A 26,402-nucleotide genomic window follows, 5' to 3' on the forward strand; every position below is an offset into this window, starting at 1 on the left:
GCTCTTCCCTTTGGCTTCCACCAATTAGCTCTCCAACCTGAAATTCAATTTACATGTTTCTATTACGCCAACCAAAAAAGCCACTAGGTATAAGATATATCGCATCTGTAGCGCCGCACAGCATCATAATAAGAAAACCACGTTTTCAGATGACGTCACAAAGCGTATAATTCTTTTGATCAGTAGTTTTTCTTCATTTCTCTCAATTCCTAAATCTTCTTTACACTCCTTACTAGGACTGTAGGACTTCTATAATTCTTTTGACAAGCACCATAGAGATGTTACAAATAAAACATGCAGGAATCAGGATACATACCTTTGGGACAAGAACGTCCATAGCAGCTACCGTTTTTGAGTCGTCGTTGAGGCGCATGTAGAATGCTTTGATTCCTTTTGGATAATTATAGACTATGACAGGCTTCTGAAACTTTACCTCTGTTAGGTATCTGCATATGATAACCCAAAGGAATCACATAACACAATTTATTGAGAGGTGTGATAAGGTAATTTGGTGGTAAGCTGAAGGGACATAGGGGTTGGAGTGATAAGGAGGTCAGAGTCAACTCTAGTCACTAACAAAAATAAAAACTAAAGGCTAACACTTGTTATTATAGAAAAAACACAGTTCAATAAGAACAAGAACTTTAAAAAATAAATGAAGAAGTACCTTTCATGCTCGGAAGCCAAGTCGATCCCCCATTCTACTTCATTCTCAAATTTCTTACCATTCTTCACAGCTACCTCCAGTATTTCAACGGCTTCTGTATATGAAAGTCGAATAAAAGGGGTGGAGGCAACCATTTTCAAACGATCAATGCAACCTTTATCAAACTTGTCAGCCATAAATTGCATATCTTCATGGCAGTTGTCAAGTAACCACTGACACATAAATTTCACATATGCCTCCGCGCACTTCATATCATCCTACACAACAATGCAAATTATTATTTCTGACACAATAAAAGTATAAGTAGGCAGTTCAACATTGCACTAGAAAATTAAGTTTATTGCACCAAAAGATCACCTATTACAATTGACATTCAGATCATAAGTATTCACCAACAACAACAATGAACCCGGTTCATGATGAAAATTTTGATTGGGAGAAAGGTGCAAGAAAACATTATACTTTCCTAAGCTTCAAACAATTGCCAGTGATGAAAAACATGTTACAAATGAGAGTGAATTCGTGTTGTATGTACCTCCAAGTCGGCAAACGCAATTTCAGGTTCTACCATCCAAAATTCAGCCAAATGCCTGGAAGTGTGAGAGTTCTCTGCACGGAATGTTGGGCCAAATGTATACACACTACTGAGAGCACATGCATAAGACTCGACCTGAAGCTGACCAGAAACAGTCAGAAACGCTTGACGGGCAAAGAAATCCCTAGTATAATCCACCTTTCCATCCTTTCGAGGAATACCAGGTTTAAGTTTAGATCTTTCCTCCAGCTTGGATGCATTCTCTTTTGCTTTTTTAAGTTCATCCACAGAGGCACTAATCTCTTTCTTATCTGCTTTTGCAGATTTCAACTGAGAAACCACAGCCCCTTTCTCTAGAACAACAAGCTTAGCAGCTTCAACATCAGCTTCAGTTGGAGGAGGGTTTTGTATCAGTTCTTTCTCCACCCTCTCTGCTTCATTGAACAAAGTTGTCACTTGAAACATTTCACCAGCACCCTCACAATCACTCGTCGTGACAATTGGCGTGTGCACATAAAGAAATCCATGCTTGTTGAAAAATGTATGTGTGGCAAAAGCGAGAGCATTCCGAATTCGAGCAACTGCAGAGATCTGCAAAAATATTGTGTTTTAATTATATTTAATAATAAGGGGAAAAATATTTTTCAACTTCATACAAAGTTAGTTCTCCCTTTGTCTCTAATTATAAAACCCTTAGGGGCTTTTAATACTCTTTTTCCAAATATATCCCTTAGTAATGCTACTGAGTTGTCTTGGAATATAAAATATCAACATTGAAAACAAAGGGTAATTTAATAGTAGTTATACACAAATTGTACACATTGGTTAAACTAACAATTTTTCTAAGAGTTGATGTGGTGGTGCTAATACCAAAATTTGGTCTTGATTTATTTTGATGGGTTTCCAATATTTTTCCTTGTTTCAATAAATTTTGGGGGTCAATCCACTACTGTCAAGCAAACCCATAATTTTAGGCAGCAACAGGTGCCGACTCCACCACGCCTTTAGAAATCACACTCGCACCGCACCCAATAATAACACGCATAAAATGTACTAGCTTCAGAAGCATAAATCAATTTCAAATTTGCAACAACAAAAATGAAGAGAAAAAACAGTAATTTGTTTATTATGAATATCAATAACTCAAAATCCAATCCCAATAACTATAAAAAAACTAACCTGCAATCTAACATTACTATATTCAATTGGCAGTGTAAATTGAGACAGAAACAAAAGAAAAGTACCGTGTTGCTTCTGGAACGAAGATGAACGACATCGCGCAAGAATTCGAGAGTGAGTCTCCCTTTGGGCAAAGGATATTTAGCAGGATCAACAGGACCCACATGAAGAACCTTATCAGCACGAAGCTCGATCTTCTGTTTAGTACCGGAAGGAGGAAGTTTAAGATGACCGTCAACAACAACACAAGTTCCGGTGAGAACAAGTTGTCCAAGGTCAGCAAGCGAAGCTTCAACAATAACTTGAAGATTACCGGCGCATGATCCATCGTTCAGTTCCAAAAAAGCGAAAGCGTCTTTATCAGCTTTCCTTCCCGTTTTCACCCATCCGCCAACCCTAGCTTTCTTTCCGGCTAAACCTGACCCGCCGTCTTCACGGAGGATTATGGATTGGATCGGAACCCTGTCTGAGAATTCGGCTTTGGGAACATCTTCGGTGATGGTGGCGACGGATAATTGTTCCGTCAGAGGAGAAGTTAGTTCTGACATTGGATAATTGTTCCGTCGGAGGAGAAGTAGGTTCTGACGGCGGTAATCGCTGAGACAGATAAAGTTTCAAACCCTAAAGTGAACGAGTGAGTGAAGTCGTTAAACGCTACTACGGTTTGTGTGTTGTTTCATTTTATGTTGAGAATATGAGTTGTAACGTTGAGATACGCTGCATCTCTATTTTTATGAATCATAAATACCATTTATTTTATTTCTCAAAAACTATCACTTTTTTTATTTTGTTTCCGACAATCAGTATCTTTAATTTAGCGTTTAACATGCACAAAAATAACCAATTTTATTTGTTAAAAAAAAAAAATGAATAAGCCACTTTGTGTGCATTTTAGTGGTACATGCTTCAATTTTTTCACTATTTTAATCAGGAGTCGATACATATTGAAAAGTTAAAAATCGATGTTTCAGTTTTTTAACTAATTTAATTGCTTCTAGAAAACTATTTTAATTAGGATTTCAATATCAGACGGATCAATCCATATAGAAATGTTGAGATGTTTGCGTTTAAATCAATAATGAATTGAGAAGGAAATAAATGAAGGATGATTTTTTATTACCAAAAATAAAAAGATAGATGCGTGTATCTACAAGACAGTATAATAATTAAAAAAACAAAGGACGTATTTGGTAACACAAACATGTAAATAATAATACTTATTTGATTACCATCAGTTATCTTATAGCACTTTTTTTAAGTTAATTCAAGTCACCGGTAAACTTATCACATTTATAAAAAATAATTATCTTAAAATAATTATCCTTGGTTTTCAATGGACTTTAATTTATTTTTATACAATGTATTCTCTAATTAACATTTTATTAACTACTTCTAATTTATTCTCTTTCAATTTTATATTTATGATAATTATAATCAACCAATAATTTATAAGGATTGTTTGATCAATTTTTTTTATTTGTTTATTACATTTTCTTATTCCATATAAAATGATCAAATATGACAATTAATTTGAAATGGACAGAGTATATTTTAAAATAATTTAAATGAATATTTTATTTACAAATAAATTATACAGTTTAAATAATTTTAATAAATTATATTTTAAAGTAAATAATTAAAAATAACCTATTTATTATTATTTAACATTAATAAATTAGCTAGATAAATATATCATGTTAATAAATAATTTATTTATTATAATTTTATATTATTTATAAATAATTTAAATTATTTATAAAATGATAAATATTTTATAAATAATTGTATATTTTTTTAGTTTAAAATAAATAAAATAGATAATTAAAAAAATAAATCATACTGATAAATTTAAATTCACGAAAATTAAATTTTAAGTTACTACTTTTAAAATACTTTAAGCATTAAATGATAGAATTTATTTTTATTAAAAATAAATTTTTATGTCATCTTATATTTTAAACTAGTCGAACAACTGATTTTATTAAATAGAGTCAAAAAATTATATTATTTAAAGAATAAATTACGCGACTTGAAAGGTTCGGTTGCAAAGGCATAATTCAAATCTATAGTCGTGTTTGGAGATAAGCTTAGGTGTTTCTTATCGAAGATACTTTGACGATGTTTGTTAACCAATGACCAACAACTTTATTGTGGTATTAACCAAAATTTGAATTGCCTGGTGTGTGGTGTATCTAATGAGATATTAATCCACGTGGAAACTATTATCACCAATCTATCATTAAATGTGAATTGTATGCTATTTAGAGTTAGACTCGAGTATAGCTCTGAAGTTGATAGACCTTATACTCAATCTATCTAAGTTTCAATTTGATTTTGTGTATTTATGATGTTTTGGACAATTTGAGTCATTCTGTGAGTAGACATATTCGCCATAAGATAAATTAAACGTTAAAATCTTTTGCTAAATACGATTTTTTTATTATTATTTTTTTTATCATTGAAGATAGACTTTATAATTTAAGTTATGATTTTGCGTCTCTTGTCCTATCAACAAATAGATTAATTTTTGTCTTTCCTTTGAGTTTTTAGTTTATTTTTTTGTTATCGGTTTCTTGATGGCTGACCCCTATTTCTTATGCAAAAAATTGAACACGACTTCAAATGGTTTATTGTTAAATATTATACTCATAAAAACTAATCTTACCTTAAATAAAGATTTAAAATATTTAAATTTAAAATAGTTAAATTATATTGAAATAAATCGTATTAAAATAAAATTGAAAATTATGAAAAGAAAAGATTGGTGGACAGAAAGAAATGTATAGTTTCTTGATATATTTTTCAAGATAAAATAAATCTATTTATAATTATTGTGAAGGTGACATGTAAACTTAAAAATATTATTTATTCGAATCTTAAAAAAATACTTTACATCTAAAGTATTTATACTGATTGGTTGAATATCAATTAAATAAAAAAATAAAAATTATTAAGTTTAAATTTGTAAACAATTAAATCATATGAAAATTAAATAAAACAATATTTAAATAAATAACAATGAGATAAATGAGTTGTTTGAAGGGTAGAATTGAAGTAAAGATATGTAATGTATTAAAATATTTTTCCAAGATAAAGTAAATATGTTTCAAATGAATGTGAGAGCAAAGTGCAAAAAAATATTTAACATTTAAGTTATATTTAACAAATTGTATTAAAATAAAATTAATAAAAGTAAACACATAAGATGTTTGATAGATAAAATCAAAGTAAATATGTGTATTTTGCTAATATATTTTCGTCCGATAAAACCACAAATACTCAATTATTTAAAAGGTCTAATGGCTATTAATTGTTAATATAAATGGTGTTACGTTGATAATTAATGTGAGTCATTGCTTATATAATTATTGATAGATAAAAGTTATAGTCATATGGCGAAATAATAAAATAATAATTTTTAATAACTGATATTATAAATTTAATTTACATTTTTGGTGCATACATTTTTCCCCCCTATTATTTAAAAATAATTAAATCTTAGATATCTAAATTTAAGTTACATTGAATAAATAATTTTAAAATAAAATTTGAAATTAATTAAAAAATATAAATGAAATGCATAGGTTAAATATGCATGATAATTTTTATTTTATTTTAAAAATCGAACATATACACCTTAATGCTAATGGCATCAGTGTTACGACGGTGGTATAATCATTCTATAGTGCTATAAACTACGAGAAAATAAAAATAAAATCTATAAATATAATAAAATTGATTGAATTTGTACACCATTCAAATTGATAAATCAATGTAAAGCAAATAAACACGATAATAAGAATGTAAAATCATTAAAAAAAAATAAAAAATAAAGCAAAAACTTAATACATACAAAACCATTTTTTAAATAAAATAAAAAGAAATAACAATTTAAAGCGGTAATTTCGAGTAGGTGAAGAAAAGAAGAAATGGACAAAAGGGATAGGACGATGAAAGGGCGATTTGTAGATTTAGTTAGCAGAGATAGAAAGACATGTTTCAATTAGTGGTGTAGTAAAGAGTATATTGGCCGTGTTTAGTAAAACTATGTTATAAATTAGCTAATCCTGAAAAACTAGTTAATGATTGAAAAATTATTTTAAAAAGAAGATAATTATTGGGATGTTCAAATAAATTATTTAACAACTTTCTGTTACTCTCTTATGATAATAATTTATTTTTTATTTTTTTATAAATAATTTGTTTATATTATTAAAAAATATTATTTATTTATAATAATATTTAAAAAATCTAAATTCGAATTTTATATAGAATAGTTTTTTTTGTTAGACTTTACTATCTCTCTACGGAATTCAGAATTACTCTTGTTCCTTTAAGAATTAAATGATTAAAAAAAATGAAACATACAAAAAAAAGAAAGAAGCAGAAAATAAAAAGGTTTGATTAATCGCTTGGTGCCTTAAATTATTTTATATTTTACTTGAATCTCTTAAATATTATATTTTTTTGGTAAAATTAATTTAATTTATTTTTATTCTTAAGTTATAAATGTCAAACATCTTGGTTTCATTAATTACAAAATAAACACTTTTTTATTCTTTAAATTACATGTTTATATTTTTAAAAAATAACAAATTTTAATACAGATCATGATTTACAATAGATCAATTTTAAAAAATACGTACTATATTTTCATATCAACAAGTAGAGTCACAAACTAATATTTATAAAGAATATTATATATCGTTGTTAATTTTTTAATGATTTTTAAATAATATACATAAATTATTTATAAAAATAATTATAAAAAATTTAATCTTACCAAAAAACAAAATATATAATATCTATAATTTAAGAAATTAAAATATTTAATGTATATAACATTGAATATTTGTAGCTGAAGATAAAATTTGAGAGACTAAAATATTAAAGAAAGAAACAAAACTATGAAAGTGAAAACAGTTTTGAGAAATGAAATTTAGAAAGAAAAACAAAAGGAAGCAAACATAAAGTAGTGATATGGTTGGGCGATGAAATAACCAATAAGCGTGTGGGGCGCGTGGAGGAAGCAAACAAGAAGGGGGCAAAGCAACTTCCCTTTACTCTCTCTCTCTCTCTCTCTCTCTCTCTCTCTCTCTCTCTCTCTCTCATACTTGTTCCGTTCTGCAATCTTCATACGTTGTTTCTTCTATTCTATCATCAAGTTCCCCGGTTCTCCTCTCCTCGATCCAAACCCTAATTTTTCAACAGGGTTCGTTCTTCTTACTCACACCATCATTCCTTTTTATTACAATTTCATTTTTCTCATGATCGTTGATTTTGCTCTTCCAGGGAGATCGGCTGTCAATTCAATTGCTTCCATTTATTTCAACATATTCTAATAATCAATCAATCAATCAATCATGTTTTCTCGGATTTTCGGTAAACCTAAACAGGAAGCCAATACTCTAACAACTTTAGACAAGTTAAATGAGGTAAAACTGCCAAATTCTTCGTTTATTGAATTGTGCATAATTGATAAACGGAACTTTTCACTCTTCAAACTAGTAGGTTATGATTATCTTTTAATTCGGAATAGGAGTATAATTTTTATTTTTATTCCTTAATTGATAAGCAACGTTATTGTTATTGTGGATGGTGGATATCAATTGTTCCATATTTCAGTTAAGTTTTTTAGCTTATAGAAATAAGCTGAAAACAGCTTATGTACATGTCCATACACTATTGCCATAAGCTCCCTTGAATAGTTTCAGAGGGATGGATTTATGTCAGTAGATAAGCTCAAATTGGTCAATTCAAACAGACCTTAACTTATTTGATTCATGATCTAAGGTACAGCCTCAGCATCAAAATAGTGGCTTTATTATCTGTTTTTTCTTACTAAATCCTCTGTTTTGCTCTATTCATAAAACTCTGTATTGCGTTTGTGTATTTTTTCTAAATATTGTTTGATCCTGCAGTGATGAAGATGTGTAAAGTTTGATTTGTTGTTTCTAGAAGTGATTTACAGTTTGAGGGAATTTTTTATAATTTGAAATGTTTTGTTACTTGAATTATGTAGACACTTGAAATGCTAGAGAAAAAGGAGAAAGTGCTTCTGAAAAAGGCGGGGGCAGAAGTTGAAAAGGCCAAAGAATTCACTAGGGCCAAGAATAAAAGAGGTATGTAGCAAAACTCTGGATGCTTGTTTTACAAAATATCACTGGGACACACAGCGTCTCCCTCCTCCTGACTTGCACTTATAGTTATGTTTATGTGGAGATTATTAATGTATGCTTTGGTCAAATTCAACTGGGCCTTCATTTGGAGGAAATGGCCCTTACATTACATCAAGATTGATTGCAATTGCAATTGCAATTGTCATTTTACTAGTTGTATTTTCCCTTGAGAATGTTATGATGGATGAGTGGTCAAAAAAAGGGTATTGTTTCATCGTATGTTGTTTGGACATGTGTAGAGAAGACCTATAGAAACAGTTAAGGATGGTAGATTGGATGTAGGATAACTCAGTAGCTAGAGGTTGCGGGAGACCAAAGAAAACCTTAGGCCAAATCAAGAGTTTTGCATTTAAATATGTTAGGTCAATTGATTATGAAAGATTGTTAGGTTGAGGGTCCCCATTTTATAAAATGTATATTGATAGAAAACATTTTCGACTATGTATAGCAGGTTTGATGGCTAACAAAATCAATTTGCAGCTGAATCTGTAAAATTGATAATATCTGCCATCAGAGATAAATAAAGACTCGAGTGAAATTAGGAGTGACTCGGTGAGCATAGACAAGCTTTACCTGGACACTTTACGGTGCACTTTTTACTAAATTTCTATAATTATGCTTTGCCTGTACATTTTTATACCAAAACAAACTCAACACACACTCTCCCCTCTTTAGGAATCCATTATTAGTGAAGCAGATTCATGAGTTAATAAGATATGAATTTCTTGCCAAACTTTCTTTTTGAATTTCTATGTATTGCAGCGGCAATACAATGTTTGAAGAGGAAGAGGCTGTATGAACAGCAAATAGAGCAGCTTGGAAACTTCCAGTTGCGTATTCATGATCAGGTGTGAATGCAACTTCTTATCCAGTAGTTACAATCATTGTTTTCAAAACTGGACCGACCATTAAATTAAATTGGCCAAAAGAAAGTTTCAAGGCTGCTTAATTCAACTATTGCTTTATTGTTTTATATATTTGCAAATAGATATAGACATACACCCACACACACACTCACTCTTAAACCCCGATCATAAGCCAGGCCACCTGTCAGTTTTCTATCTTTTCTTGCAAAACATAGGCATTTGCCAATTTTCTCCTCAGATGGCTTTTATGCGATTTTCCTCCAAAAACATGGGCATTTCCCTTGAATGGATATTTTTCCCTGTGCTTTTGCACTGATGCTGCGCCTAGCATAAATATAGAATCATATGAAAGTACAAAAAAAAGTTTATATACAGGCCTGTGTGTGTGACGTGTATAAATAATGAAGAAAGAAAAAATATGGAACTATAATTCTAGTATAAATAAATTGATTTATTACATTCCTAAGTATGTAACTAATAATAGACCCGTGCAATGGACAGGGAGACATTTGAAGATTATTAACCGAAGTAATTAAATAAAGAATAAAAAATTGATATCCTTAAACTATAAAATGAAAAGAAATAGTTAAAACATATTAATGATACAACATTCTTCATTTGTTCCATTGGTGTGAGCTCTAGTTGTATATTATAGAGATAGATAGAGATTAAAGTACTATACTAACATTAGTATGATTTCTTAAGTTTTCCCGGTTTGAGAAACGAGTTCAGTCTATTTCTGATAGCTATGAGTAACATGATTCAGTTTTTGAGTGCCATTTATATCTTATATCTTATGCTGGTGATATATATTACAGATGATAATGTTGGAAGGTGCCAAGGCAACTACAGAAACTGTAGACGCATTGAGAACTGGAGCGGCTACTATGAAGGCTATGCAAAAAGCAACGTATATAAGCTCTATATTTTATTTGCCTATGCTTGTTTTAAACCTGAATTTTTTTAATCATATTTTGTGATGTGGAAAATGTCCTTAATGTTACTGATTGTGACATTGTTGAGTTGCAATATTATCTTTTTCAGGAATATTGATGATGTTGACAAGACCATGGATGAGATCAATGAACAGACTGAGAACATGAAACAGATTCAGGAAGCTTTGTCAGCTCCAATTGGTGCAGCTGCTGATTTTGATGAGGTAGTCTTCTCAAATAATATTTTTATTTGCACTCTGCCACTGAAATTTTATCTTCTGATTGATTTGTTATGGAGCATTTATGTATATGTATTATGTGATATATTTGGTCAGCATTCTGAATTTGTTTGCCATTCAGGATGAATTGGAAGCAGAACTTGAAGAGCTAGAGGGTGCTGAGTTGGAAGAACAGCTTTTACAGCCTGCAACTACAGCTCCAGCAGCCCAGGTGCATGTCCCAGCTGGGCGGCTACCTACTCGTCCGATGCCTGCAAAACCCACTCCTGAGGAAGACGAATTGGCAGCTTTGCAGGCTGAGATGGCACTTTGAGCAGGTCCCTTTTCTCAGCTGCGACACTATTGATTTAAGGTTTCTATGCATTAATGTAGCAGTTGAATGGTTTGTGTATTCTTGTTTGATGTCAACGTTTGCACAGTTGAATTCTGTTGTATGATAATATTTTGAAATGAATTTCCTGAAGCCGCATGGTTGAAAAAATATGCCTATCTTGTTTTAAGCAGTTCTTATTATTGATTTTGCTGCTGGCTTTTGCTAGGCCGGAATTTTGCAGGCATTGATTAGTATGATACGGGGCAGATAAAGAGTTGTAACCAGTGACACGGAGAATTCTGCCTCCTCGCACCATCACTTATCTTTGTGAAATTATTGAACAGAGGATGTACATAGAGGTTATAAAAATTGAAAGTTACTTTTGCCTTTGATCTCACCCTATTAGATGTTTGTTGTTGAGAATGTTGAAAACTGCGTCTACAGTCTGCACTACACCTAAAAAGAGCACTACACTTACGTTGTTCTTGTCAAGTATTGATGATGGGATTGGATCCACATGATATTGTTATGTGAAGTTGGTGTTTATCTTTATCCTCTCAGATAGTAAATAGATGGACACTATCAAAAGTTCTGAGTACTAGCGAGGAAAGAGATATATAATTAAAACATTGTTTTCGTTTAAACATCAAAGTAGAAATTCATATATAGCTAGAGCACAAGGGGGTACTCAACCTAAATTCAGCTAATTAGAGATAATATAGTTTGGAAAAGGAGAAATAGCATAAAAAGGATCACTCATGGAATAGACATTGGCTTCCCGTTTGTGGTATCTAAAAACCACTTATAAGAACGAACTTTGATAAAATCAATTGTTTTCAGAGACACTATCACTTCCAAGATTGAGAATACCCGCTCATTTCTTGCAGCCCAAATAATTGAATGTCAAATTAAACATCAAAAACAGTTTTTGCAAGTCATTTGACACGACAATAATCATTTCAAGCAAATGACACACCTCATACCAAACAAAGAAGAATAGCTGACATTTTATAAATAAATGTAGTTTTAATTCCTAAATATCCGAGCACCAGTTCACAATGAGTAGCATTAACATCAGTAATGACATTTCTTCTATACAGATTAGCCTAGTTGGGAGCATTCTCAACGCCAATTGCCAAGCAAAAGTTATCTTAGAAGGTGCCAAACTATTTTTAGTCACTTGAAATGCATCTCCAGTATCTATTCGTTGGATTATTTATTTATTTGTTTTGGGAGATGAGGCACTTAGACTGTAAAAAATGTCCCATAACTGATTTGAACGCAGTATCTTGTGATTACAAGGTAAGAACCTTGATAAGTTCAATTTAGGTTGAAATTAGGGCATGACATAATCGAGCGTAATTATTTTTTTCGTTTGGTTTATTGAGGAATGACTCCGAGAAGAAAAATTTAGAGTTTGATTTGTTTGAGATGTTCAATTTTCAAATACAAGTTCGATCCACCACTTATCAATTCATTTGATTATTTATTTATTTTGGCAAATGAGGCACTTAGACTGTACAAAATTACTTAAATGATTTTAGCGTGGTATCTTGTGATTATAATGTTAGAACCCAGAAACGTTCAATTTAGGTTGAATGTAAGGCAGGACATAATCATGATTTTTATTTTTTTTTTGTTTGGTTTAATTGAGGAATGACTAGGAGAAGAAAAATTTAGAGTATAGTTTATTTCAAATGTTGGATTTTTTATGAAATAGTATGTCCTTCGGAACAAACTAAATGGTAGAAACATAGGTTGCATTAAATTAATTAGTAAAATAAAAAATCAATAAATGAAAATTGCATATTAATTATAAAACAAATATTAAAATTTATTAATGCGATTTAATTTAAAAGTAAAAAAAATTAAATTCTATTGTTTTCACAAAAAATACCTAAGCATTTAATAAAATTAAATTTTGTTCAACTTGTTTCTTTGTCAATAAATCCGTTCAGAAATTCCTACCCTTTTCCAATTTCAACTCAAACACGCAATCAATTTGCACATCACCGCATCTTTGATTGCAATGTTCGACCCCCCTTGAGAGTTGAGGCCTTAACAAGTTCAATAGTATCAAGAGACTCAAAAGTAACTCCTGTATCTTGATATATCGTAGCTTGCAATAAAAATTGACCATTAATCATTCATTATTCATCATTATAGCATAAATATGATATATACATAATCAATATCATCAACAATGTTAAAAGACGGGCAAGGTTAAAAAATACAGATAACCAAGTGCATCAATGTTTTAAACAGCACAAGTGTAAGGCATGGTTGTCAACTTTATGAGAATCGCGACTTCTAAAAGAGTGACAAACATCCCAGGCAAGAGATGTTTTCGCGTTGTTCAATGTTTATCACCTATATATATACAGTCTCGTCTATTTAATAATTCACAGAATATTATCTATCACCTATATATATATAGTCTTGTCTATTTAATAATTTCACAAAATATAAGCGACCACGAGGTTGTGCAGAATTCTCCATGACACTGGTTCCAAATCTTTAGAGGTCACATATTATTCACATCAATGCCTGCAAAGTTCTGCTTTAATCAAACCCAATAGCAAAATTGTTATGAACTGCATAAAGTAAGATAGTCCAACTTTTTTCTGACAAGCAACTTAAAACATTCAACTCACACTGCGATCATATAAAGTAACTCAACTGTGCAAAGGGGGATATCAAACATGAAACTGGTGCATACGCAAATCACTCAACTGCTACATTTAATTGAAATACTAATCAAACCAAACCAGATTAAGGCACATGTGCTTGTTTGGTTTCGCGGTAGAATTGGCAAAATTACGGCAAGCCACCGTGGTTTTATAAATCCCACCGTAGAACCAAACATGTGGATTAGTGTGGCAGCAGAGATAAGAAACGGAACCTGCTCAAAGTGCCATCTCAGCCTGCAAAGCTGCCAATTCATCCTCCTCAGCAGTGGGTTTCACAGACACAGGGCGGGTAGGTTGCCGCCCAGCTGGGACATGCATTGGGGATTCTGGAGTTGTAGTTGCAGGCTGAAGAAGCTGTTCTTCCAACTCGGCACCCTCTAGCTCTTCAAGTTCTGCTTCCAATTCATCCTGAAATGGAAAACAAAATCAGTATACTGCCTAGGTATTATCATACAATACATATATGTTAATGTTCAATAACAATTCAATCTGAAAAAAAAAATTGATTCCATTTAAAAAAACATCTCTCCAGCATAGAGTAAAAATAAAATTCAGTTGAGAAGATGACCTCATCAAAGTCAGCAGCTGCACCAATTGGAGCTGACAATGCTTCCTGAATCTGTTTCATGTTCTCTGTTTGTTCATTGATCTCGTCCATGGTCTTGTCAACATCATCAATATTCCTGAGAAAATATTGCAACCCAACAATGTAACCATTAGCAATCTATAAAGAGCAAGAGAATTAAATAACAACAGCTACATGCATTAAAAAATTTCCATATCCCAATATACAGCACTTCTCAGGTTTTAAAACAAGCATAAAAGAGAGGCGAAACATAGAAGAGTATATCAATAATTTAAAAATTATAAACAGTGCTACGCACGTTGCTTTTTGCATAGCCTTCATTGCAGATGCTCCAGTTCTCAAAGCATCGACCGTGTCTGTAGTTGCCTTGGCTCCTTCCAACATTATCATCTGTAACACATTACAAGCATAAGATAAAAATGATACTTCAAAAAACTAAATCACGTTGCACCCAAAGCTGTAAAAAGTAAAATACAGAGTAATAAACTAGAACAGCCAATTAGACTGGGATGACTTATAACTAATTAACTAGTCCTCTAACTGCTCCAATCAACCTTTAAAAGCAGGTAAAATAATGGATGAACTGATCAAGACTCATGAACCAGTCAACCTGTGTCAGTCCATCACTTTTTCTAATGATTGAACTAGTGCATATATTATAGCTTTTTCTAAAAAAAATTGACAATGATTATTTGGTTCCGAATTTATAACCAAAACTAGGCATCTCCTTTAATTTTTTCATATGTGAGACAAATAGGTATTATAAAACAGTAACTGATGAAAAGTTTCATTCCTTTCTTCTACTTCTATTTATTAAACATGGAACTAGCGCAGTTAGAAAATCATAAAAATATAATATAATTCATAACATCTGAGGTAATATTTAGAAGCAAGGGATTTTTTTTCAATTTTTTTCTCTCTCCCTGTAACATTTTCTTTCTTTCTTCTTACACATTTGTGATATCCATCTCATACTGGTGATTGATGTTGTATTTGACTTAGATATGTAACACAAATAAAAACAGCCCGTGCACACGAGCGTCTCAAGTAAGACGGTCAATTTGCATGAAAGTGAGAAGAGTAAATCATGGCCATTAACCGTAAACGTTCATTATTTGATAAAACAATAAATTAACTTCTAATATTGACCATCTACTTCAAACCCGATGGAATTTCACAACTTTAAGGGTATGCGTTGGATTGATGGAAAATGATGGAAAGTAGTGGAATCATATAGGTTTTATACTTTGGATTGTTCAAAATAAGATGGAATGGAAAGAACATTGAAGGAATGGACTCCATCCCATTTCATCCAATACCCCACTTTTCCTTGCCTGTCAATTAAGGGAGAATGGAATAATACAAGTTTTTTTCTCCATTCTATCATTAAAATATCAAAACAATGGTATAGGATGGTGACTTATTTCATTCCATCCCACTTAATTCTATCTTATTCTTCATTTCATTTTCTATTCGATATCCAAACACAGCCTAAGCCTTTCTTTTTAATGGTATAATAGCTAGTTTTGTTTGGAAAGTAATAGCCGTAACTAGTAACTACCATATACAAAGTTGCATTAACACACCTGGTCATGTATACGCAACTGGAAGTTTCCAAGTTGCTCTATTTGCTGTTCATATAGCCTCTTCCTCTTCAAACACTGTATTGCCGCTGCATGAGGGAAAAATTCAAAAGTTAAAAGTAATGAAAAAAGAGATTGAATAAAAAATGAAAAAAAAATATGATAGTGTATATTAATTTCAGTCAATTATTTTTTGAAAAAAAAAACATGTTTCCCATGCGCCACTATGCTAAAAGTTAAAAGTAATGAAAAAAGAGATTGAAAACTTAGTTGCTAATGGCTGAATCGGTTAAGTATCCAAAAAAGGAGTAATTTGGTGCTATAAAGGTTATTCTATGGCAGATAGAGAAGAATCAAATTCAATGTGGAAGTATTTTAAGCAGTCATGCATTTGCAAGAGGCTGTTGTGCTAATTTTGGTGAGTTGAATTGTCAACCATTCAATAATAGATAATATTTCATCATTGTATTTGATACAACAGCCTAAATAAAGTAATAGAATGAAAATAAATTGTTCAATGACAGAAGTGGGTGCAACGGCAGTGGCTGCAGTGGTAATGGTAGCGAAGGATACATTTGTTAATTTAAGAAAATACATCGAGTTAGAAGGTGATTGCAATCATTGTTGATATAACAGAATAGCCATTTGCTCTAATGGAAGTTCCATCCAATTTGAAGGGACTGTACACTTATTCAATGAACGGCCTTTCACATTGCAATTCCAATGTAATCACAGAACAATCTTTTAGCTCATCCCAACTCCCAACACCCTGATTCAAGCAAAGTGTGAATGGGACTCAAGTTTATTTTGACAAACTTGACACATTGTTAGCAATGATACTATCATAATTTAAAAAATCTAACCAAAGCATACATTTATAATATCGACAGTAACAAAAATAGCGGGGAAAGTAGGGAGGGAGTATAACATGCATCCATGAGTATTGCTACTTACCCCTTTTATTCTTTGCCCTTGTGAATTCTTTGGCTTTTTCAACTTCTGCTGCACTCTTTTTAAGGAGCACTTTCTCCTTTTTCTCTAGCATTTCAAGTGTCTACATGATCCATGGAACAAAAACATTCAAAATGAGAAAATCTTCCCCCAAACAGTAAACTACTGCTAGAAACATCCAATAAAACTCATACACACATCTATCATTACATGATCAAACGCTGTTCAAATAAAATACAAAGTTACAGAACAATGCATAGGATTTCACAGCAAAAAAAAAAAGATGATGGAAAAATTATTCAAATAAAATACAAAGTTACAGAACAATGCATAGGATTTCACAGCAAAAAAAAAAAGATGATGGAAAAATTATTCAAATAAAATACAAAGTTACAGAACAATGCATAGGATTTCACAGCAAAAAAAAAAAGATGATGGAAAAATTATTCAAATAAAATACAAAGTTACAGAACAATGCATAGGATTTCACAGCAAAAAAAAAAAGATGATGGAAAAATTATTCAAATAAAATACAAAGTTACAGAACAATGCATAGGATTTCACAGCAAAAAAAAAAAGATGATGGAAAAATTATTCAAATAAAATACAAAGTTACAGAACAATGCATAGGATTTCACAGCAAAAAAAAAAAGATGATGGAAAAATTATTCAAATAAAATACAAAGTTACAGAACAATGCATAGGATTTCACAGCAAAAAAAAAAAGATGATGGAAAAATTATTCAAATAAAATACAAAGTTACAGAACAATGCATAGGATTTCACAGCAAAAAAAAAAAGATGATGGAAAAATTATTCAAATAAAATACAAAGTTACAGAACAATGCATAGGATTTCACAGCAAAAAAAAAAAGATGATGGAAAAATTATTCAAATAAAATACAAAGTTACAGAACAATGCATAGGATTTCACAGCAAAAAAAAAAAGATGATGGAAAAATTATTCAAATAAAATACAAAGTTACAGAACAATGCATAGGATTTCACAGCAAAAAAAAAAAGATGATGGAAAAATTATTCAAATAAAATACAAAGTTACAGAACAATGCATAGGATTTCACAGCAAAAAAAAAAAGATGATGGAAAAATTATTCAAATAAAATACAAAGTTACAGAACAATGCATAGGATTTCACAGCAAAAAAAAAAAGATGATGGAAAAATTATTCAAATAAAATACAAAGTTACAGAACAATGCATAGGATTTCACAGCAAAAAAAAAAAGATGATGGAAAAATTATTCAAATAAAATACAAAGTACAAAACAATGATGTTGTTTATGGATTAGCCAAAACAAAAGTAAAATTCTTCTCCAATTTTCAGGTATATAACTGAGGTGTAATTTGAAGACTGAACATATCAGTTTATCAACTACGCAAAATTCAAAAATCAATTTAGTTTGATAATTTGGCGGTTAGGAAAAGGTATGAACAACGAAATTGAAGTTACCTCGTTTAACTTGTCTAAAGTTGTTAGAGCATTGGCTTCCTGTTTAGGTTTGCCAAAAATTCGGGTAAACATGGTTGATTATTAAAAGATGTTGAAACACCGATTTAATTGTGCGTAGAATAGTGAAATTAAAGTAGATAAAGTGAATTCGTGAACGGATCGGGCTGAAAGAGCAATATATTCAATTAAAATCGAAGATCTGAAATCGCGAAAAGGAAATATTGAGCGCACAGAGGTGGAGTGAACGAACCCTGATTGGTAATTAGGGTTTGGAATTAGAGAGAAAGAAAGATTGATAAAGGTTTGAGAAGAAACTGGGAGAGAGATATGCAAAGAGTAAAGGAAGAGACACGACCGCGTGGCGATAAATTGAATGGAACTTTCTATACTGCGCACAGCAAGCAACCGATTTATTTGGTAGGAGAAAATTTAGTCATTATTAGATTTACACGAGATCCATTATTACGAATGTAAATAAATAAATAGGTTGTTTCTATTCCAAAATAAATGATTCATTAACAAAAGATATTTGATCCAAAATAAACTATTCAAATTTGCAACGTTGATAATATACTAATATGACATAAAAAGGATTATACTATCATGATATTTTGTTGGTATAGAGAAATATTGTGTTATTTAAATACACAATTTCCGACATCATATAAATATACGATTTTTGTGTATTATATATGTGTGAAAAATATTTCTCATGAAAATATGATGTTTGTTTTTTGTGTGTAATTTTAAAATGTGTGTAAAGTGTATAGAATAAAAAGTAAGAGAGACACATATATAAACACACGGTGTCAATATTTTAATATTCAAATATCATAAGTGATTCGTATACTATCCAATCACTTAAGAGATAGGATCCTCTTCATTTCTTTCCCCTCCATTTATGATACAATTAGAGAGAAATAGACAAAAAAAAAAAAAAGCAATTAATATTAGTACATCCCATCACTAAGTAGGTCGTCATTAATTTTTTTTTATCTTCATTGTGTATATCTCTCTCCAAATAACCATAAATGGAGAAGATCCTAACTCTAAAAAAAAAGTAAGACACATTCACATACATAAATGAAAAAATAAATTTTGTCCAATATTGTCCATGTTTTTAAAAATAAAGGACTAGCAAGAAAATGACTAACAGAAGAAAAAAATAAAGGACCAATACTTTAAATTAAGTTAAGAGAAACTTGATATAGTTTTTCTATTTTCTTGTACATACAAAACCAATACTAAAATGCTCAACTACTCCCATATACAGGATATAAAATTGTTACTATTTCTCACAAAAACAATGCCCTTTCCATTGGATTGAATCCACACAATTAAGCCATGTCATCTCTTTTCTGTCCTGGTGGCTGATGAGGGTGCAGGCTCATATGATGAGAAATAAATAATATATACATTTTAGTTTATCTGGTCATTTTGCTCCAAAATGCTTCTCATGTTTATTTGTCACCATTCAGAACATCAATTCTAGCTTGCTTTGTAGGCATACATGTATCCGTGAAGCTTTCTTACCTCTTCTGATGATTCAGTTAGTAAGTGATCCACATAGAGACAGATTGAGGATGCACTGAAGCATTATAAACCAGAAATGCACCTATTTTAGTTACTGTTTACAAAACAACAACAGACACACTGAGTAATCGAATAATGGCTTACCTAAGAGGACCAAATGGAAGCCATATAACATCCCAACGAAACCTAGGCAACCTGCCAAAAAACTTTGTTATTGTCAATATCACACTGTAAAAGATGAGAAGCACCACAAATAAGGGATACAAACAGAAGAAAACACAACTGAAGAGTGTGCTGAAAGAGCACTACAATAGGGCAAACAATTATTTTGTCGTTCATCATATTATTACTGTTGTAAAATTTTACATTCTTTTATTTACTTTTCAATTTTATTTGGGCTCAATTGTAGACCCTCTTGATTCATGCAGCTAAATATCCCAACTGAATGCAAGTATCAACCAAAAGAAGCAATAGTGTCCTACTATAAATTAAGTTCAACGACATTTAACTCTAAATCTCTCTTGATAATTTGAACAATATTTTTTCTCTATCTTCCTTTACCTCTTACTAATGGACTTTCCTCCGTCTGATCAACCCTCTTTACCAGTGTTTCTGAGTCTTCTTCACACATGTACAAACCATCTTAAATAAGGCTAGCTCTCTTTTCAACAATGATAGCTACCTCAACTTTTTCTCTAATGATTTCATTCCCAATCTTATATTGTCTTGTGCAACAACTTATTCACTATAACATTCTCATCTCTGCAGCAACAAGTATACTCTCTTGCAGCAATATATGTTGATATGTCATATAGAGCATGGTAATCATCAAATCAAGATTCAAATTGTGAATCGAATCTTCTTATGAATCACAAGATACGTTACAAATAAAAATATGACATTTTTAAGCTAACACATCAAAATATATGTTGATATATCATATACGAACGAATCTCAAAATATTTGAAAATTTATGTCAAATGAAATGCTAAAAGAAAAGTGGCTATTTTGATAAATACTTTCTCATATACAACTTGCAATTTTTTATATTGGATAGAAGTTGTATTTTCCTGTACGATTTATACTATTCTGATAAATGCTTTCTCGCTTGTGGAGGAAATTTCAATATGGAGTTACATACACCGTACACCGTCCTAGTGAAAAGGCCATTCTTGTTAAACTTGCATTTTATATGCTCAATTTTACTTCCATTTTTGGCAAAGACCAAGTGCATCCAAAGCTTGTCACTACCTCCACAGATGTTCATTTATTTTTTCTCTCCACTCTCCAACTAAGACTATATCATTCACAAAAAGCATATATCATGGCATCTGTTGACTATATCCAATAAGAACAGATCATCCAAAACAAAGATAAGAGAGTGTTATCCAACTTAGGGGAGTCAGTTATATAGGGACTGAAGGGAGAGAGAGGAGGGGGATGGTATGTTGGAAAATCATTTTGTTCTAGTTATGGGCTAAGAGATTACCGTTCCTTGTAGGAGCTTGGCTTTGTGCGCATTAGGACATTCATCATTTTACAGTTATTATTTACTTTCAGAAATAAAATACTCCTGTTTTCCCATTATTGATGTAATTTATATGTTAATTGCCACTGTGTGAATCAGATTCGCAGCACAAATGAATATACTTTATATAGTAAGTTTATAACTGGTTTACCAATATATTGAATCTATATGGAGTATACAAAGTGCATCTGTTGGTCCTTATCTAAGAACTTTACCTCGACATGTAATATAACCAGAAAATTGCCAGAACAATGCCGGTATAACATGAGTACTGGATCCATATCCTGTGATGCATTGACTCATGAAGCAGTCCTATGATAGCAAATGAGCATGCTAAAACAGCCACCAAATCTGTAGAAGTCTTACAGTTAACAAAGTTTACAGTGATAATCTTCAAAATTTGAAAAGTAAATAGCATATCATATGTCACCTCAATTGCAAATTAGTGCAGAATAGAAGGAAGTCAAAGGTGAAACTCAATATAAAGGGTCCACAATTATATATTAAAAGGACAACGTAATAAGAATCAAAGAAATAGGCCATTATATAATATCCCTGAGTAAAAGATAAGTGAACCTGCAGATATAATCATCCATGAGTAGATTTCCTCCATGAAGTAAGCATGATACCGCTGTTCATCAGAAAACAAAGAAAGAAAGCAACATATTGAGTAAAAAAAACAGCCATTAAATTCAGAAAATGATAAAACAAAAATTATAAGCTAGAACTACAATGATATAAAGTTGGAGGAAAAAAAAAAGAAAAGTATGGATGCATAGCCTTTCCACGCATGTCAACTACCAGAGTAACCCCTATTTGAATAAACAACTTAATTAAACGCTTATAACATAAACACGGATGATATAACTTATAAGTGCTCATATGTATAAGTTATTTATAAAACAAAAGATAAAATAAATTCAAACTGTTTAAGCTATAAATGGTTTTAATAAGTTGTCTCAAAGAACTTGTGGAAATAAAATGACTACATGAGCTCATGCACATGTTATAACTCATAAGTTATTTCTATAAGGTCTCTCAAACAGTCTCACACAAGTGACACACAAGTGCTTCTATCAGCATATAAACTTAAATAAGTCAATCTAAACAGACTATAACATGATCATATAAGAATAACCTAACAACTTATTTTACACATGAATCATTTATTGTTGCTTTGTCATTATAAGAGGTTTCTTACTTACTACAAAAACTAGAATACTTGAGGAAGCATACCAGTTCCCATGGAGATGAAGCCTGGTGGAAGATGGAGTACAAAAGAAACAGGATGTAACAAGAGACTAGAGCCGCAAATACATTCTATTAAATAAATAAAAAAGGTTAGCACGAGCCCAATACTTTAATAGATTTTAATCAATTGATATTAATGTGTAAAAGGAAAAAAAGTAAAATTGCATTGTAACTGTAATTGTATATATATACCCTCCATAATCGACTCTGTTGAGCTTGACTTCTTTCTAAAGAACGAACCAACTCTTCTTGTTCTGTACAACAAAATCTAGGTCATCATTTAACTAGAATTATTACAAGATGACCAAATTCAAAATTAAGAAAAAAATGCAATATTTGAGGAAAATTGATATGAAAGGAAGTCGGAAGAGAGAACTTGTCATCTTCTGAATTCCGTAACCTTCTTGCAAGTTTTTTCATTTTTCGGAAATTCTGAACGATGCTCCAATGTCATTACCATTTTCGAAGTAATTATTAATAAAGATTTAATAATTATTATCAATTTATGAAAATAATTATTTTATTTTAAAAATCGATATATTTGATTTCTCTTTTATATTTTTTAACTAAAAAATAAATAATTTATATATTACTAATAATGTGACATATAATTCTATTATGATATAGAACTATTTAAATGTATTAATTATTTATATGTTATTAACTAAATTAAAAATATGAAACACTTATGATGTTGCAAACTAAGTTTTTATTGCAATAGTGTTAATCATTGTATATTTTCGTATGATATGTTACGTTATTTAAAACATTTCACGTCGTCATTTTTTAGTTAAATAATCAAAAAGATAGACCAAAATTGTCGACTTTTAAAATAGATGGATCAATTTCACAAATCAGGATCAAAACTGTCGACCTTTAAAATAGATAGATCAATTTCACAAATAAAAATTGAGAGACTAAAATTACAAGTCTTTATTAAACTAATTTATAAGTTTTGTTGAATCAAAATTGATGTGTTCAATAAACAAAATTTTCTCTTATAACTTTTTATATTTTCTTTCGTTTATAATTGTAATATTATTATTATTATTATTATGATTTTTTTCTATATGTTTATGGAATACAAAATAACTAGTACTAGTTTAAATGTTATGTATATATTTTTCTCAGTAGTGAAAAAAACTGTATTGTAATAAAAAAAATGATGTAATAAAAAAAAGTAAATGAATTGTATAGTTTTTATTTTTATTTCAGTATTTTAGTTATTTTTACCACAAAAATAAAATAAAATAAGAAAATTGATTAAAAAAACAATAGAATAAAACAATACTTAAGAGATATTGGATAAACATGTTACATTTTTTATTATTTTAAATTAAATAAGTAAAATAGGGAAACTGATTAAAAAAATAGAATAAAACAAAACCTAACAAATATTAGATAAATATATTACATTTTTTGTTATTTTAAATTAAATAATTATATTCTTTTATGTTATTTTATATTATTAAAAGCTAAATTTATCAAAAACTTTAATTTCAATTAATTAATTCTTCAACAATCAACCAATTTTTTAAGTTATGAACTAGCTAATAGCTTAATTATTAATATAATGAAGATGCTAATTTTTGATATATTAATAATAGGAAAACTTATGCTAGATGCCCTTCCTACTCCCACAATTCTGATGCCCTTGCCCAAGGAACCAGTAATAAAATAGTTCCAAAAAAAATTCTTAAGCAAAAACAAAAAAAACTGAACATAACCCAGTATTTAGTTGTCTCGAAAGCTTCTCTTTCAAATCTTTTTCTAACAAAATTTTGGTCATAACCTGTTTGTAGTAAACAGTTCTCATTTTCTCAATCGATCCAAGAGTAGAAAAGAAAAGATGGTAAAAAAAAGCATATGTTTAATCTTTCTAAGACAAGCAAAACAAATAAGAGAAAGAAAATTAATGTTGTCATACAACATATACTCGCTGTCTCAACAAAATCAAATATGAAAACCGCAATAGTAAAGCTAACAGGCATCATTCCTCATCATCAATAACCTTGGTGCCCAAACCTTTGAGCTCTTCCCTAGGGATCTCAACAACGGTAACAAGGGAGTAGAGCTCTTCCTTGGCGTCCTCATCATCGTTTCTCTTGCGCGCAATGCGTATCCGGATTCTTCTGGGGACACTTCGGATTCCCTGGCTCCACACAGACTTGTTCAACTTGACATCCACCCGGACATCATTGGTCCCCATAGCCTTCTGTGCGAATTTTCTGATCTGCTTAATAGCATTAGGAGCCTTCTTCTTAAATGTGCTGTTTAACATAATACCACAAGAAACAATGACTACTTGAACTTCAATAAGTGATTACAGATATACAATAATACAAGATATCAGTCTAAACTTCATTAATGGCCATGTCACTTCACACAGATAAACCACAAAAAAAGAGACAAATGCAAATCTCATGTTGAAATAATCCATCAAAATAAGAGACCAATATACAAAATATAGGGTTGCAATAAGGGATATGTATCCAACATAATCCAATGAATTTGGATACACTGATGTTGAAATCTGAAAAATCAATCCAAACTTACACTAAACAAAACACATTACCCATAACACAATTAATTTGTATACCCTGCAGTCAGGGAGTTTAATTTCATAATTTATATCCTAAACAAAAAACATCAAGGCACATTGGTGGCTGTCCACAGTCTCCATCAATCGGTCCAAAAAAATACCAATTTTAATTTTATAATTTAAAATATTGAATATGGGTCATTCAATCTTAATCGAACAATGTCCTAAATGTGTGAATACAGACTCTGACAGCATGTGAGCGGAATGGGGAGCCAGATCCGAATACAATGGTGAAACATTATGTAGTCTCATACAGATTAAAAACATAATATAGGGATCATAATCAAAATGAAAAACACATACTATTTTTCTTCCATTGAAAAAACACCTGCTAAAGCAATACTTTTTTAAAAAAATATATAAAAAAAAGAGAGAACAGAATATTCTTTAAAAACAAAAGGGGGCAAAAAACCTAAATAGAGTTATGAGAGACACGAGAAATGAATTATAGTAAGATCGAGTATGAAGAATTACCATCCATGAAGACGTTTGTGGAGATTGATGGTGTACTCTCGGGTAACAACCTCTTCCTTCCTGCCGGCGCTCTTTTCCAACATTTTCACTTATACCTATAAGTAATTTTTTACATTTCATGAATGATACGATAGAAAAAGAGATGATTAACGAAACAGAGAAGAGGCGAACTTACGATTTGGAATACGCAAAGATCCACAGAAGGTGAAGAGAGAGAGGCAGAACTCAGAAGGCCGAGTTGAGAGTGAGAAGTTAAATATAAAACCCTAATGTCTAATGGGCCTGCGTCATATCAGCGCTAGGGTTCGATAATTTTTTTTAATAAAAATATAATTATGTATTATTTTTTAAGAATTTTTTTACTCCCTAAATATTTAGGTTTTTTTTCTTTCTATAAATCTATTGGATCAATTAGTTATTACAAAAATAAAATTGGTAATGAATTGATAAAAAAAAATCAAAAAATTAATTTAAAATATACTCCATCTCACGGGTTTTTAATGCTTATATCACTCTTTTGAATTTTTTTATCTCAAAATGCCCTAGTTTGAAAAAAATATATAGAAATGTCCTACTTTTTTGTCCAATTGCTCATCGCAATCTGGGGATACGACTTCTTGAAAGAGATTTTTGTTTTATTGGTCCTTGTGACAAATTTTTTTTTTTATTATTTAAAGAATATTTGTATTTATTATTAAAAATAATTAATAATAAATACAAATATTCTTTAAATGGCAAAAAAAAATTGTCAGAGTACAAAGCCGCATCATGGGGATGCGACCATCTGTTAAAATAAAAAAAATATCTACTTCAGGAAGTCGC

General features: G+C 30.7%; 5 protein-coding genes across 10 annotated transcripts in view; 1 reads left to right on the forward strand and 4 right to left on the reverse strand.

Annotated features, from left to right (window-relative positions):
- Positions 1–3,093, reverse strand: part of LOC101493335 (asparagine--tRNA ligase, cytoplasmic 1) — a 3,781-nt gene extending 688 nt beyond the window's left edge. The window contains exons 1-5 of the mRNA XM_073370193.1: positions 2,447–3,093; positions 1,203–1,793; positions 668–924; positions 317–446; positions 1–37 (exon numbers count right to left, since the gene is read on the reverse strand). Of these exons, the coding sequence (XP_073226294.1) occupies positions 1–37; positions 317–446; positions 668–924; positions 1,203–1,793; positions 2,447–2,929 (1,498 nt within the window). The 5' untranslated portion in view covers positions 2,930–3,093. The remainder of the gene's footprint in view (positions 38–316; positions 447–667; positions 925–1,202; positions 1,794–2,446) is intronic.
- A 4,277-nt stretch (positions 3,094–7,370) lies between these two features.
- Positions 7,371–11,465, forward strand: LOC101493657 (vacuolar protein sorting-associated protein 32 homolog 2-like). The gene is made up of 8 exons (XM_004503460.4): positions 7,371–7,593; positions 7,674–7,816; positions 8,404–8,503; positions 9,323–9,408; positions 10,245–10,336; positions 10,471–10,585; positions 10,722–10,917; positions 11,140–11,465. Exons 2-7 carry the CDS (start codon positions 7,745–7,747, stop codon positions 10,911–10,913), a joined length of 657 nt encoding a protein of 218 aa, XP_004503517.1. The 5' UTR covers positions 7,371–7,593; positions 7,674–7,744; the 3' UTR covers positions 10,914–10,917; positions 11,140–11,465.
- A 1,580-nt stretch (positions 11,466–13,045) lies between these two features.
- On the reverse strand, positions 13,046–18,612 carry LOC101494191 (vacuolar protein sorting-associated protein 32 homolog 1-like). Of its 6 annotated transcripts, none has more exons than XR_001144055.3 (8): positions 18,193–18,612; positions 16,727–16,826; positions 15,776–15,861; positions 14,488–14,579; positions 14,172–14,286; positions 13,816–14,011; positions 13,594–13,645; positions 13,046–13,470 (listed from the first exon to the last, which is right to left on the reverse strand). XR_001144055.3 is itself a non-coding variant. In XM_004503464.4 (7 exons), the coding sequence occupies exons 1-6, from the start codon at positions 18,262–18,264 to the stop codon at positions 13,820–13,822; spliced, it is 657 nt and encodes a 218-aa protein (XP_004503521.1). In that variant the 5' UTR covers positions 18,265–18,611; the 3' UTR covers positions 13,046–13,470; positions 13,816–13,819. The 6 variants fall into 6 exon arrangements, 4 of the variants coding, with proteins under 4 accessions (XP_004503521.1, XP_027191923.1, XP_004503520.1 ...); XR_003473714.2 differs by having other exon boundaries at positions 13,568–13,645; XM_004503464.4 differs by lacking the exon at positions 13,594–13,645 and having other exon boundaries at positions 18,193–18,611.
- Positions 18,613–19,351: 739 nt separating this feature from the next.
- LOC101495244 (uncharacterized) lies at positions 19,352–22,952 on the reverse strand. The gene is made up of 7 exons (XM_004503465.4): positions 22,843–22,952; positions 22,697–22,770; positions 22,490–22,573; positions 21,830–21,884; positions 21,469–21,604; positions 19,870–19,920; positions 19,352–19,780 (listed from the first exon to the last, which is right to left on the reverse strand). Exons 1-7 carry the CDS (start codon positions 22,922–22,924, stop codon positions 19,681–19,683), a joined length of 582 nt encoding a protein of 193 aa, XP_004503522.1. The 5' UTR covers positions 22,925–22,952; the 3' UTR covers positions 19,352–19,680.
- A 1,402-nt stretch (positions 22,953–24,354) lies between these two features.
- Positions 24,355–25,890, reverse strand: LOC101495565 (large ribosomal subunit protein eL31). Its single transcript, XM_004503466.4, has 3 exons — positions 25,756–25,890; positions 25,581–25,675; positions 24,355–24,774 (listed from the first exon to the last, which is right to left on the reverse strand). The coding sequence occupies exons 2-3, from the start codon at positions 25,661–25,663 to the stop codon at positions 24,495–24,497; spliced, it is 363 nt and encodes a 120-aa protein (XP_004503523.1). The 5' UTR covers positions 25,664–25,675; positions 25,756–25,890; the 3' UTR covers positions 24,355–24,494.
- Between the last annotated feature and the right edge of the window lie 512 nt (positions 25,891–26,402).

The sequence above is a fragment of the Cicer arietinum genome, chromosome 6, assembly GCF_000331145.2.
Source record: "Cicer arietinum cultivar CDC Frontier isolate Library 1 chromosome 6, Cicar.CDCFrontier_v2.0, whole genome shotgun sequence".
NCBI lineage: Eukaryota > Viridiplantae > Streptophyta > Magnoliopsida > Fabales > Fabaceae > Cicer > Cicer arietinum.